Source organism: Desmodus rotundus, chromosome 1, assembly GCF_022682495.2.
Source record: "Desmodus rotundus isolate HL8 chromosome 1, HLdesRot8A.1, whole genome shotgun sequence".
NCBI classification, from domain to species: Eukaryota; Metazoa; Chordata; class Mammalia; order Chiroptera; family Phyllostomidae; genus Desmodus; species Desmodus rotundus.
The window spans coordinates 190,438,382-190,453,285 of NC_071387.1; the positions used below are offsets into that span (position 1 = coordinate 190,438,382).

At 33.8% G+C, this 14,904-nt stretch overlaps 1 protein-coding gene across 5 annotated transcripts in view; it reads right to left on the reverse strand.

Annotated features, from left to right (window-relative positions):
• LOC112321026 (cadherin-18) overlaps positions 1-14,904 on the reverse strand; it is a 591,686-nt gene that overhangs the window by 18,837 nt on the left and 557,945 nt on the right. For all 5 annotated transcript variants that reach the window (XM_053914028.1, XM_053914024.2, XM_053914025.2 and 2 more), the window contains one exon: positions 11,488-11,605. In XM_053914028.1, coding sequence (XP_053770003.1) covers positions 11,488-11,605 — 118 coding nt within the window. The remainder of the gene's footprint in view (positions 1-11,487; positions 11,606-14,904) is intronic.

Consider the following 14,904-nt stretch of genomic DNA (forward strand, 5'->3'; position numbering starts at 1 on the left):
AGAGAAGCCTTATAACCAAGGACAGAAAGAAGAAACCAACCTCACCATGAGACTGATGGGGAGTGCAGAGGAAGTGTGAGATGGCTGGCTGGGCTCCCATGGGTGGCTGAAGTTCCAGAGGGATGTTTCAGTGGCCAGAGGGGTCTCCCATGAGAACTGTTTCAGTGGTCAGGGGTCTCCCATGAGAAGTGTGGGATCTAAACCCCAAGTTGGACTCCCCAGACTACAGCACAAGAACTGGAAAGGAACCCAAATAACATCCAGCTGTGAAAAGCAACAGGATTTCTGTCTGCCAGGGAAAGATGGCTGGAAACTCAGAGAGCCTCTTAAAAGGCCAGTGCACAAAATTTTGTTTGCAGTCACTTAAGTTGGGATCCAGCAGAGGGAGGGCAAAGTGGACTAGAGATACTTGAAGGAATCTGGGGTTGCTGGCTTTGGGGACAGAACTGAAGTAATAGCCACCAGGATCCTTCTGCTGAGTCATTCCCCATAATGCAGAAGCCATCTTTCTCAGGGAAAGCACCCCTCTCCAAGTGGCATCAGCTGAGAGGAGCTGTAGCCTTGCTCACAGGAATTACTCAGCCCTACCCTGTGGCACTTGAACTGATTACAGCCTGAGGAGTTCAACAACCGATCAGTTTAATGGCTGAGCAGTTTAAAGGCAAAGGCAGAAAATACAAAGAAGCAGCCAAAATGGGAAGACAAAGAAACAGGCCCTGAAAGAAACAAAAAGAGAATTCTCCAGAAGAAGAACTAGATGAAATGAAGGCAAGCAATTTATCAGACAGAGAGTTTACAGTACTGACTATAAGGATACCCAACAGCATGAAAAAGACATAGAAACCATAAAAAAGAACCAGTTAGAAATAAAGAATGCACTATCTGAGATAAATAATACACTGGAAGGAATAAACAGTAGGTTAGATGAAGCAGAGGATTGAATTGGAGATATGGAAGACAAGGGAGATACAAACACCCAAGCAGAGAGACAAAAAGAAGAAAGAATTTAAAAATATGTGAACTTAAGAAACATTTTAGACAACACAAAGTGTAACCTGCGCATCATGGGAATACCAGAAGGAGGGTAAGAGAGCAAGCAAAGGATCGGGAAACTATTCAGAGAAATAATGACTCAAAACTTCCTTAATGTGGTGAAGGAAAAAGTCACACAAGTTCCAAACAAGTTGGATCCAAAGAGGTCTACACTGAGACAAATTTTAATCAAAATGACAAGGCTTAAAGACAAGGAGAGAGAATCCTGAAAGTACCAAGAGAAAAGCAGGTACCATATTTTGCTGTGTATAATGAGCACTTTTTGCCCAAATTTTTGAGGGAAAAATAATAATGCACATTATACATAGGTAGTACTGATTTCATATCTATATAAATGTTTCTAATTCTTTTATTTATGCTTGTGCATTAAAAATATAACTCTAGAAAGTGATAATAATATCTGTATGTAAGATAATACCTTGGAATACAATAATGGCTTTGGATACTAAATATAAATAAACAAAAAAAAAATTAAAAAATTAAAATGAAGGATTTTTTCTTGAAAGTTTGGGCCAAAAACATGGGTGCTCATTATACACTGGAGTGCATTGTGCACAGCAAAATATGGCAGTTACTTACAAAGAAGAACCAATTAGACTGGCATCTGATTATTCAACAGAAACATTTCAGGCCAGAAAGGAGTGACATGAAATATTCAAGGTGATGAAAAGCAAGGACCTACAACCAAGACTACTTTACCCAGCAAGGCTATCATTTAAAATCATAGGAGAAATCAGGAGCTTCCCAGACAAGAGAGAGCTAAGGAGCTGGTTAACACCAAACAAGTACTGCAACAAATGTTAAAGGCCTTGCTTTAAGAAGAGGAAGAAAAAGATTTTTAAAACAATGGAGGAAAAAGTCTAACAATAAAATGACAATAGATACAGAAAAAGCATTTGATAGAATCCAACATCTATTTATGATAAAAACTCTCAGCAAAGTGGGAATAGAGGGAACGTAACTAAACATAACAAAGGCCATGTACAGCAAACGCACTGTCAGCACCATACTCAATGGGCAAAAACTACAAGCCTTCCCCTTAAGATCAGGAAGCAAGGCAGGGATGTCTGCTTTAACCTCTCTTATTCAACATAGGACTGGAAGTTCTGGCCACAGCAATCAAACAAGAAGAAGGAATAAAAGGCATCAAGATTGGAAGGAAAGAAGTGAAACTGTCTTTATTTGCAATGACAAGACTATGTACTTAGAGAACCCCAAAGATTCCACCAAGAAACTACTAGAACTGATAAATGAATTCAGCAAAATAGAAGGACACAAAATTAATATTCAGAAGTCAGTTACATTTCTATATGTTAATAATGAACTAACAGAAAGGGAAATTAAGAAAATCCCATTCATAATTGCTTCAAAAAATTAAATACCTAGGAATCAATTTAACCAAGTAGGTAAAAGACCTGTACTTGGAAAACTGTAAGACACTGAAGAAAGAAATAGAAGAAGACACAAATAAATGGAAGCACAAACTGTGTTCATGCATAGAAATAATTAATATAATTAAAATGTCCGTATTACCAAAGCAGTCTATAGATTTGATGCAATTCCTGTCAAGATTCCAATGATATATTTCACAGAAATGGAACAAATATTTTTAAAAATTTAGATAGAACTACAAAAGGCCCCACATAGCAACAGCAATCCTGAGAAAGAAGAACAAAGTTGGAAGAATCAAGCTACCTAATATCAAACTGTACTATAAGATCATAGTAATTAAAGCAGCACGGTACTATCATAAAAACAGACACATAGATCAACAGAACAGAATAGAGAGCCCAGAAATAAAGCCACAACTTTATAGTCAATTAATATTCAATAGAGGAAGTAAATGCATACGATAGGCTAAAGATAGTTTATTCAACAAATGGTTTGGAGGAAATTGGACAGATACATGCAGAAAATGTTACCAGACCACCTTCATATGCCACACACAAGAATAAATTCAAAATGGATCAATGACTTAACTGTTAGACTCAAATCCATAAAAATCCTAGAAGAAAACATAGGCAGCAATATCTCAGACATTTTCTTAACATTTTTTATCGTATATATCTCCCCAGGCAAGGGAAATAAAATTAAAAAAATAAACAAACAGGACTACATCAAATTAAAAAGTTTTTGCACAATGAAGGAAATCATCAATGAAATACAAATACAACCTACAGAATTGGAGAACATATTAGCTGATATATCTGATAATGGGTTAATATCAAAAATTTGTAAAGTACTTAAAAATCTTAACACCAAAAAAGGAAACAACCCAATTAAAAGATGGGCAAATGACCTGAATAGACACTTCTCCTAAGAGGATCTACAGAAGGCCAATAGACATATGAAAAGATGATGAATATCACTAACCATCAGAGAAATGCAAATTAAAACCATAGTTTTAATTCTGACAGGTATCATCTCACACTTGTCAGAATGGCTATCATCAATAAATCAACAAACAGCAAGTGCTGGCAAGGATGTGGAGAAACAGGAACCCTTTTGCACTGTTGGTGGGAATGCAGATTGGTGTAGCTACTGTGGAAAGCAGTATGGGGATACTTCAAAAAATTAAAAATGGATCTTTTTGACCCAGCAATCCCACTTACGAGAATATATCTGAAAGAACACTAAACATTAATTCGAAAGAACATAAGTGCATCTATGTTCATTGCAGTGATATTTACAGTTGCTAAGATATGGAAGTGGCCCAAGTGTCCGTCAGTAGATAAATGGATAGAACAACTATGGGACATTTACACAGTGGGATAGTACTCAGCTTTAAAAAAGAAGGAAGTTTTACCCTTTGTGACAGCGTTGATGGACCTGGAGAACATTATGCTAAGTGAAATTAAGCCAGTCAGAGAGAGACTGATACCATACGATTTCACTCATACATGAAATCCAATGAACACACTAAACTAACAAGCAAAATAGAGACAGACTCATGGATGGAGACCAGATGACAGCTAGTGAGAATGGTTAGGGGGTGGAGGGATTGTGCAAAAAGAAAAAAGGACTCATGGACATGGACAATGGTGTGGCAATTGCTGTGGGAGGTGGTATAAGGGGACTAAATGGTAATGGAAAAATACAATAAAGATTAAATCAAAAATAGAGGAAATTTTTTTAAGTTAAAAAATATGTAGAAAATTTCACCAGAGATTTCCATCTCGATGTAAAGGAAGAAATGGCCATCAAATGAAGCAGTGTGTTTGGACTACTTATTCTTTGATAGGACTCTTGCTTTCTTGAGCAGAATTATCAGCTGCACACTGGTGTTTTCTATCCATGTATTTCCATCACATGTTTCAGTGAATTATATAAAAATGGGTTCCAAAGTAGAAAAATAAAAAATACCTTTTATATAAATAGGGTGAAAGGCTCAAAAAGAGGTGTTCTCTCCTGTTCAGATAAATTGGCAAACTCCAAATTTATAAGAGATAAAACATATGACAGAAAGATCTAATGAAGATAATAAAGGTCTGGAAAGACATGGAGTATGGTCTTAAATTTAATTATTTAGTAAGAAAATGTGGGTGATAAAGTGGAGAATCCCACCAAAGTATCTTGGCATGAGGATGTTAGCTAGCTTATATGACTTCAGATATAAATACCATTAAGACATCTTTTCACAGTAAGCTAATTGTACATATATGAAGAACTTATAACAAAAATAGGTGCTGTTTTTACCATTGTTTCTACTAGAAATGAGTTCAATGAAGTGTCAAGCATATAAAGTAGTTGGGATTTTACCATTGTCACATGTTAACAAGTTAGCCTGCTACACTTTTGTGGACGCTGGCAGAAGATACTAGACTTCCAGCAAACAGCATGGCCTCTCATTCGGAACAGTCTTAGACGAGAGAGAGAGTGTCTCCTTCCAGAATGGAAGGCAGGTGTGTTAATCTAAGAGCCCGATATAATACTTGTAAGTACATGTAATTACCACCTCTGGGGCAGAGTCCCACCTGAGTTTCTTGCAGCCCATTATAGAATATTGGGATTTCCTGATTCTAGTTCCTCTGCTTTGAAGCAAACCCACTGCACACACAGCATGCACTTGGGCCACTTCATGTTTCTCTCTAGAGACTTTGGGGTAAAAGAAGAGAAAACGTTAAGTTCATTCCAGTTCCCATGCCAGGAGACATCAAGTTGTTTGTCTCTCACCCAGGAGTGCAGAGCCTTCTGCCAGCATCCAGGAAATTGTGCAAAGACTACTTAGTTAGCATGTGAATAGGGTATAACCTCAACATCCAGGTGTGAATGCTACTATTACACATTTTAACACTTGGTGATTGAAACATTGATATTCCCAGCTTCTGTTTTTATTTTTTGGCTACTGGGGTACATTGGTGAGTATATTATCATTTTCACTTTTCTGTTTAAGATTATTAATAGTTTTGAACAAATATTTATATTTTGATTTAAGATTCTGGTCTTATTCTTCTGTTAATTATTTATCCTTTCTTGTCCTTTAACTCTTCTGTTTTCTCTTCAGACTGTTTATTTTATTTTACGGGAAGTTTTAAACATATTCATGATAATAATCCTTACTCGGTTATATGTATGGCTGTATCTTACTCCAGGTTATAACCTGTTTTCAAATTTTGTTTGGAAATAATTTGATGCAGAAGTAAATTTATTTTAATATTATCACATTTGTCAATATTTTTATAAATGTGGTGTTCTTCTATATGAAATTTTATCCTACCCTAATTATAAAATGTGGTGCACCATAGTTTTCTCTAATGCTCTTTGATTGTATAAATAGTTATTTAATCTATGTATATAATTTACTTGTGTGTATGTGTTTGAGAGATATTAATGTAGTTTCTCTAGATTTATAGCCAGTTGGTCCACTTCAATGTACTCTTTGAATTACCTATTTAATGGTGGTTACAAACGCCTTCTGTCAAGTTTATATATTTATACATAGATTTAGATATTCAGTCATTTTACTTTAGCCCTCTCAATTTGTTCGCATCTATCTATCTATACCTTTAAGGAGCACCTCATTGCTGTGTGCCCGTCTCACGCTGCTGATAAACCTATGTTGCGGCTGGACCTGCTCTGTGGTTCTTATGATGATGGCAATGTGATCTCAGCAATAACCACAAGAACACTTGGAAAAACAGTTTATTGCTGACATGCCCAAGAAAGTACATGACACACCTGTGGCCAGAGAGCTTGTGGGGAGAGAGGGGGCATGTGAGTGAGCCTGGGGTTCTACCTTTATTGGGGTTGAGAGCGGGGACTCCTGGTTTTGTGGGATCGCCTTTTACATGAATTAAAAAAAATACATGTGGGAAAAAGAAAAACCAAGCAGTCCAAATGATCAGTTATTGAAATTAACCAAGATTTCTAAAACAAACTAGTGTGTGTGGTGGGGGGGAGGGGGGTGCAGCCTGGGGATGGCAGTGGTTGATTCCAGCCAGAAAGCCATCTTTGAGATGGATGCCTCAGCAATAAAACACTGTTGGGCACTTTCATTCCAAAAACAGTAATAATAACAAAAACCAGCTATCAGAAATTATGATATAGTGTTCTATATAACATCTCAATATCTGTTGGGATGTGCCTCTTTCCTTTTCTCTAACTATTCTTCATTCATCTTCTTTTTCAATACATTCTTGCTTTTCTTACTCCTTTACCATTATCATTTTATTAACACATTATTTAATTAGTTTATGATTTAAAATATATTTAGGTTATAGATTAATATGAAAATTTGAGTTTCTGATTCAATCATGTGGTAAAACTATTTTTAAATATTATAAGATGTATTTAAGAACGATATGTAATCTGATTGTGACTATGATTTAGTTTAACCAATTCCTACTTATTTTTTTTTCACTACCCATGCTTCTACTTTGTACCTTTATTATGTTTTCTGACCTGTGTTCTACTGGTAAACTAAGCTTTATTATTTAACCTATGAAAATTTTTATCCTTGCTTTGAAAATTACAGATTTTTATCCTATTAACTAAAAAACTTAACTAAAACTTAGTTAACTTTTAACTAATTAAATAAAATAATATTGATGTGAATTAACTGATTATTCAAAATATTCAAATTAATTGAATGTTTTCAAAAATAGCAACAGATAAAACTAAAGTTTCTTCTTATAAATGAAAAAAAGTTTTTAATAACCATCATATGAATAACTAGTAGTTTATCACTTTTAACTAAATACAAGGGTGGCCAAAAGTAGAATACATTTGTGAATACATGAAACATAGTGTATATTCTTGTATTATTATTTAATAATTATTATATGATATATTTGTATTACAACTGTAAGCCTAATTTTGCTGACCCCTGTGTAGAGAAGGTTGACAATGAAAATTATTTTCCTTTTGCATTTTAAGTATATGATTTTTATTTAAATCTGTTATCTATTTTTTTCTTAATTTTAGACCAGCAATCTACTTTAAATCTAATTATCACTCTAAAAAAATATCTTGCCTTTTGTTTTTGATAGTTAGTTTTTTTCTCTTTATCTTTGAGGGTTAAAACTGACATATCCAAATACAGATGTAATTTTGAGTTTGGCCTTTGGTATTTATTTTTATGGTGATGTTCCATATATTTTCAAATTTGAAAAAATGTCTTGCAATTTTTTTTTAGTTTTGGCCTACGTGAGGGGCTTTTTTGTATGAATTAATAAATTTTACAACTGACTTGTTATATCTCTCTTTCTGTCCAGTCTGGGGGTAATGCTGTGTGTTAAGTTTTAATGTTATGTCCTAGTAATATCTTTGTACATATTTGAATACATATAAAAGCATTATGTTTATATATATGTTTATATACAATTAAAATTTAAATCTATGGGCATAAGTTTATATCTACATAGTTCTCTCTATATATCTGCATTTCTATATATTTCTCTTTATAGTTCTATATACTTTTCTGTCTATTCACTAACTATAGTTTTATCGGAAATTTGTACACACTTATATTGACACATGTATATATAATTATATTTTAAGTTTTAATTTCTGGATATATATTATATAAATGTATATATATTGCTACGTATAATATGTAAAACTAAGTTACTGTCAATACATATGGGTGGGACCAAAATAAATGGAGTTATCTTCTGGAGGGTGGGTCTCTTGTAGTACAGGCTCCCCCATAGGTGAGCTAGGAATTCATCTGTTATCAGTCTACCAGCTGACAGTGTTGTGAGAGGCTGGATTTGGCTTCTGTGAATTTTTTTGATGACTCTTTCAACGTGTTTGCCCATTTCATGAAGGGTGATTTATGAGCTCAACTGCCCACACCACACTGAGTGTTCAGCAGTTTTTGACCCAAAATGGCATGAACCCCGTGACCCACCCTCCCTATTCACCCAATCTTGTCTTGAGCAACTTTTTTGCTTGTTTGTTTACCCAGGTAAAAAAAGTTCTCAAAGAGAAACATTTTGCCAATGTGAAAGAGGAGAAACAAAAAATGGCAGTAGCACTTAAAGGCATCAAAACCAACGAGTTTAAAAACTGTTTTCTTCAGGGAAAAAAATGTCTCAGTAGCCATGTTGCATCAAAGGGAGAGTTTGAGGTGACTGAAGTTTAAACATGTAAGAATAGATACACATTTTTTAATAAATAAATTCTAGGGTTTTGGGGCTCCTCTCATATGTCTCATATAGTTCTACTTATTTTTCTACATAAGCAAAAACTATAGTTTGCTTTTGATGAGGATTTTAAAATTATTTTATACAAACTTATTTTTTCATTGTCTCATTTTGTTTATTTTTTTTTTAATTTTGAGAATCCTAGAGTATTTTTTCTGATAATGTATGAATTTTGTATTATTCAGAGTAAATTCATTTTCTGATTTCTTTTAAATATTTGATATTCAGGCTTCTAGTAAACAATATGCATTTCCCTCTCTCCTATTGTGAAAACACCTTTTCCTATCCACTCACTCTTTACCTGAAAGCAGTTTTGGAGATGCCATTAAACCAATGACTTTGAGATCACTCATCATGGCTTAGAGGCTCTGTCTGATTTATATTCCTATTATTCTCTGAATAGGCACTTTCATGTAAGCAGTGGGTATAGAGAAATAATGGTTTTAATTTTTTATTACAGATTTCTTTCTTTATGTTCTGAGGACATGTAAATGTTTACTGACTCATATAACATAATGTCCAAGATTCCAGGATCCAGCAAGATTGGGTTTGCTGAATTACTCTTTTATGAATCTGTTTTCTTTTTTTGTTAGGTAAGTATTTTTGTGTATATACATGTATGTACATACATATGTGCATATATAATCATTTCAGTTTGGCTTCTTCATTTTTAATTTTATCTCTTTTTAAAAGATTTTATTTACTTATTTTTAGAGAGATGGGAAGGCAAGGAGAAAGAGAGGGAGAGAAACATCAATGTGTGGTTGCATCTAGGACATCCCCATGCTGGGAACCCGGCCTGCAACCCAGGCATGTTCCCTGACTGGGAATCTGAACTGGCAGTACTTTGGTTTGCAGACCACGCTCAATCCACTGAGCTACACCAGCCAGGGCTCCTAATTTTACCTTTATATTTTATTATCCATAATGGCCTTGTGTGTGGAGAATAGGCAATACAGGCACTAGTATCTTCACATACGGTATAATTAATTCTCCCAGTGGCACAAAGCGGGTATTTGGAATCGCAGTTTATGGATATAGAAAGTGGGGCTCAGAGAGGTCAGGCGGCTTCATGTATGTAACCCAGTCAAGTCTGTTTGCGCAGGCACATGCTTTCAGCTCTGCACTAGTGCCATTGTTTCAAAAAAATTGCTATTTTTTCTATCTTAAATATATTATTTCTGTTGTTTATAATTTTATCAACTCTCAAAAATTTAAAAAATACTCTTACAAATAACTTTAAACATCTAACCCCTACACAACTATCCATATTGTTCTCTCACACTTGAGATGGTATAGCTGATTTAAACGTTCACATGTATGGTTAAAATGAATGTTGAAACATTTACATCAGCATTATAAACCCTTTAAAATTATTTTATGTATTTTTAAACACAGAATTGTTTATATCTGTAAATGTGAGTTTCTACCATTGACAATGCTGTCAAATCACTGTAGCAAGACCTTTTGAGTATATTCATAAATTAAATTCACTAATTCCAGATATACTAATCTAGTAGGAAGGACTTTAGTCACTAATGTCTCAACAATAGTACCCATAGAAATAATGCCATTACTTACAGTATGTGGAAATATGAATGGATTTTTAATATGTTTAGTGTAGTTAATTACACTAAACATATTTGGGGTTATAGGATGGGATTGCAAATGTAAATATAATACAATAGTCACTTAACTACAACTTGTCATACACAAATATACACACATATGCATTCCTATCAGCAGAGCTGTCCACAGGGCTTAGGTAAAATGAGAGAAACAAACACGTTTTGTATTTTCATATAAACCTTGTTATGGACACATGCAAAATTTGACATCTTTGTTGTGATAATTTTAAGAAACTTAGGGATAACAAAAATGTTTCTGTGTATTGTCATTTAGTGGTATTATTTTACCACTTGTGTTTGAAAATGCTTCCCTATGAAGAGTACAAGTAGGGAATTACATGTTTCTTCAGAAATGTATATGCCACTCCTTCTTGTGATTCAGAGGCTGTTAAATCCCAAATAACAGCATATTCAGGTAAATGTGATAAAAGGTAAGTGTGGGGAGAAGAAAGCCGATGCTAATTAGAACATTGTACATAATGAATGAATGAATGTTTCCCTTATACAGAAGAGGGACTTTTACACAACCTTGAGGAACCTACCAAATAGCGAATCCGAAGCATGATAAAACTTCTCTGATTACTAAATTATGGTAGTCTTTTTAATCTTCCCAATACAGAAGGTAAACAAAAATAACTCAAAAATTTCCCACTCTGCAATTATGCATATTTATCTACCCATATTTTGGAAAATATTCATAACAACAAGAGAAAATATAATTTGTACAGCACATCTTGGCAGCTTTGCTAATGCAAGGTGATTTCAAACGTTGTGTTTCTTTTCCTAATTGTCCCTAGGATATATTTTTCATTTTTCTTAATTTAAATTTTTTCACTCCTAGCAGTTGCAGCAGCTCTATAAACATGTTTGTCAGCTAAGATTTCTCTTAAAATTTGCCCAAAAGCACATTACATGTACATTCCTCATTTAAAGGGATGTTTATGAATAAATTCAATAAACATTATTTGTACACGTGGTTTAATTTTAAACAAGTATTCACAGATCATAACACATTAACATCAAACTGACTTTAAATACTGATTTGCAAGCTGTTCATGGGTATAAGAGAATATAGAAAAACTGTTCAGGCCTATCTCATATCAACACAAAAGTGATACTATATTCTATATAGATCAATAAATATATTTATTTTTGTTCACCTTCATTGTCCCTCAGGGTGAAGTTTGGGTTTATAGACAGGTGTTCGTCAAGAAAGAAGTTAAACCTTGGTCCATTGGCAAAATCATCTTTATCAGTGGCACTGATGGTATGAATAACCTAAAGAAAAAACAAACAAACAGTAACTAATAAATGTAACTTGGCTTATTCCTTTGATTTTAATTATATTACATTTTCAGTTGATAACACAAAAGGATTTTTAAAAGACCTTTTTATGTGCCTTGAGAGTTTCACATTCATCTAGTAAAAGTACCAATTAACCTGCTCTTACTCGCATTGATTCCTGGAAACGCACTATGGTACGACTTATAATCACTCACATTTGTTTTCCAGCACGGCATAAACATTATAATTTTTTTCCTTTTACTACCCGCAGTGCCTTGGGGCCAATTAGTTGTGAGATTTTGTATGAACACCTATTTGCGGAGACATGAAGTATTGTTGTACAAATATAAGCATTCCAGTGTTACTATAGAAAGGTATTGAGGTATATGGTAACTTCAGTCAGCAAATGCAAAAACAGGAGAGTCTAATTTTTCAACTGTTTCAGGAGACCATTGAGACGAGTCCCCAGAGGAGAGTGATGTGCCTCAAATCTAAATAGCAAAATAGTGGAAGAGGCAAAACCAGACCACTCAGAGCTTCATGGAACATTTCTCATCTCTAGTGAGAGAAAACAATTCCAAAATGAGGACTTTGTGCAGATTAAGAAACAGAGGACGTTCGCGTATGTAAATGACATTACAGGCAGCCTAAGAGCAGAATGCCAGTTTCAATTGCTATAGCCATTACACTCTTAAATAAATAAATATCCAAACAGATAAGATAATATTTTCCTCTTTTAAAAATTACCGTCCTTATGCTCAGGTGCTCCCTTTCCAAGCATTCCTATACAGAGGTGGGCAAAAGGAGATTTACAATTGCGAGTATGTGAAACACAGAGTGCATTATTGTATTACTATTTGTTAATTGTATTATTTTCCATCCAAACAATTGTAAACCGACTTATGCCCACCCCTGTGTTTCAGTGTAGGAAAAATAAAAACAGAGAGCAAAAAAGACCCATGACAATAGTATTTTCTGCATGTGAAATATAGTATGTCCATTTCAAAATTTGAACTTTCTTAGAACATTTCATTCAATTTGACCCAACTTCAATATTTTGTAAGTGAAGAAATTCCCAAAATGTACTACATGTTAAAACCCAAATTGCTTCTACGTTAGTATAACGTTATGTTGTCATCTCCCATTATGTTGTCAGGGAGATGAGGGGAAACATAAAAGTACTGAGAATGAGTGCTGAGGGAGAGCTGGATGAGAAAAACATGTCTCCATGAAGTGAAAGTGAAGAAAGTGCTTCGGAGTTTAGAAGTGATCAATTTCCTCCTTACATGCACACAGCTTACCCCTTTGTGTTCTTCCCATCGCCACTCACAATTTGCTATTTTAGCAAGAGACCCAGGTTAAAGCCCTTCCTCCTTCAGCTCCCAGCGAGTCTCTATCCTGCTTTTACATGTTTGTTCATTGTATGGATTCTTATTTTATGTAAAGTAGAGCTAGTCTCTGGTTAGATTGTTTTCCCTTGTTATTATTGGCTCTTGACTCTGAGTATAGAATAAATTGATGAATAATCAGAAGTCATGCGAAGATTTTTTCTCAAATGCATGAAAAGCTCCATAGAGTTGAGAGTACACATAATATGACAACATACCTACATTCCCTGTGCATCAGCTACTTACTAAAAAAACTGAAATGAAAATGTTGAATTTCAAGATTGCATTAAAGGGTAAATGAAATAAATGTTTTTCTTTTTGAAAATAAATGTCCTCTTAGCCCTACACTTCATTCATTGTGGTTCTCCAATAGGAAAAAATCCTATTTTCTCTATGATACCTCATAACTTACTGTCACATTTAAAAATCCACTTCTTATCCTCTAATGTAAATTTGGAGGGTGTTGGTGAAGAACAACTAATTTAAATCAACTGAACTATTTTGTTTCCTGTTATTACTTCTTTAGGACAATTATATTCTTCTCATTTCAAAATTACTTTACAACTTATTTTAAATTTTCTTAACCTCATTTTATTTGTTAAACTCTGAAATAATTCATGTTGCATTGTGTTTACTATTCTTCTGTTACTTTTAGCAAATATATTTTCCATGTTTATAAAGGGATTTAAAGTATGAGCTTACCAAAAATCTCACTTATGGCAAATACGTCTTTGTGAGAGAGTTCTCAGTCTCATCTACATAGCAAATGAGTTGATGTCCATGACCTTTGTTTTAAACATTCACCTTGAACTCTTGTAGAATTGTTGGTCATGCATCATACTTAATTTTTTTCCATAATATTTCTCAGCAATGCTTCCAAAAGCCTGGAATGTTGGTCTGTTTTTATCTAGGATACAGATATTTTTTGTATATGAAATAGAATATGTCAACCCTTTTATTTTACTGATCATCTTTTCTCTTTCATTAGGAAATAAGATTTTCTTTTATTGTCTCCTCAGATTTTTACTAGGAAGTTAATGTTTATAACATTCAGAAGATTTAAACTTCTGGCAGATATACACCATGTCTTTGTCTTTGATGTTTTTTACACAGTTATCAAATTAGGATTCATCTACTTTGACTTTCATTCCTTGAAACTTAGATGTTCTCTACCATTTACACATTATGTAATTAGTGGAAAAAATGTTTGATTATTTTGAAAGACCTGAGAGAAACAGAAACATATTTAGTCTACCAAAGGAGAAAAAATAGTTGGTATTTAAAAATAATTACTATTATAATTTTTATAATGCCCATGAATAAATCTTTACTTTTGGCATAAACTAATTAGAACCAATTTTGATTTTCTTAATCAAATAAATGCATCCTCTTGTTTAAATGTGTTTTCAATAGTATATTACTTCTGGAGTAAGTTTTTAGGAAAAAATAATATCACAAATTTATATAAATAACATAGTCCTTCATTTGGTAAATGAACTAGCCCTAACTAAACATTTACACTAAAAAGAGCATTCTATGAAAAACATTGTATCTTCTTCAAATTAATTATCAAATTTGCTTTATAATGTAATCCCCAATGGCATGCTGTTATGCTTAGAAGCGTAGCATCCATAATAGAAACGTCTATAATTCGAAGAGCAAGTGTCGTACCACTGGGCAATGCAAATATGTTTCAGAAACTCTATCTACAAATCATTATTTAAATAGAGTTCTCTATTCCAAGTCTGCATCAAAATACACAATGATTCTCCAGAAATGCTGCAAACATAAGGTTAAATAAACCAAAGACTACAAAATCAAACAATAGACCATTTCCCCTGTAATTAGGGTTCATTGTGGAACGACCACAGAGATTGGCAGTGAATTGTTTAAATACAAGTGCAA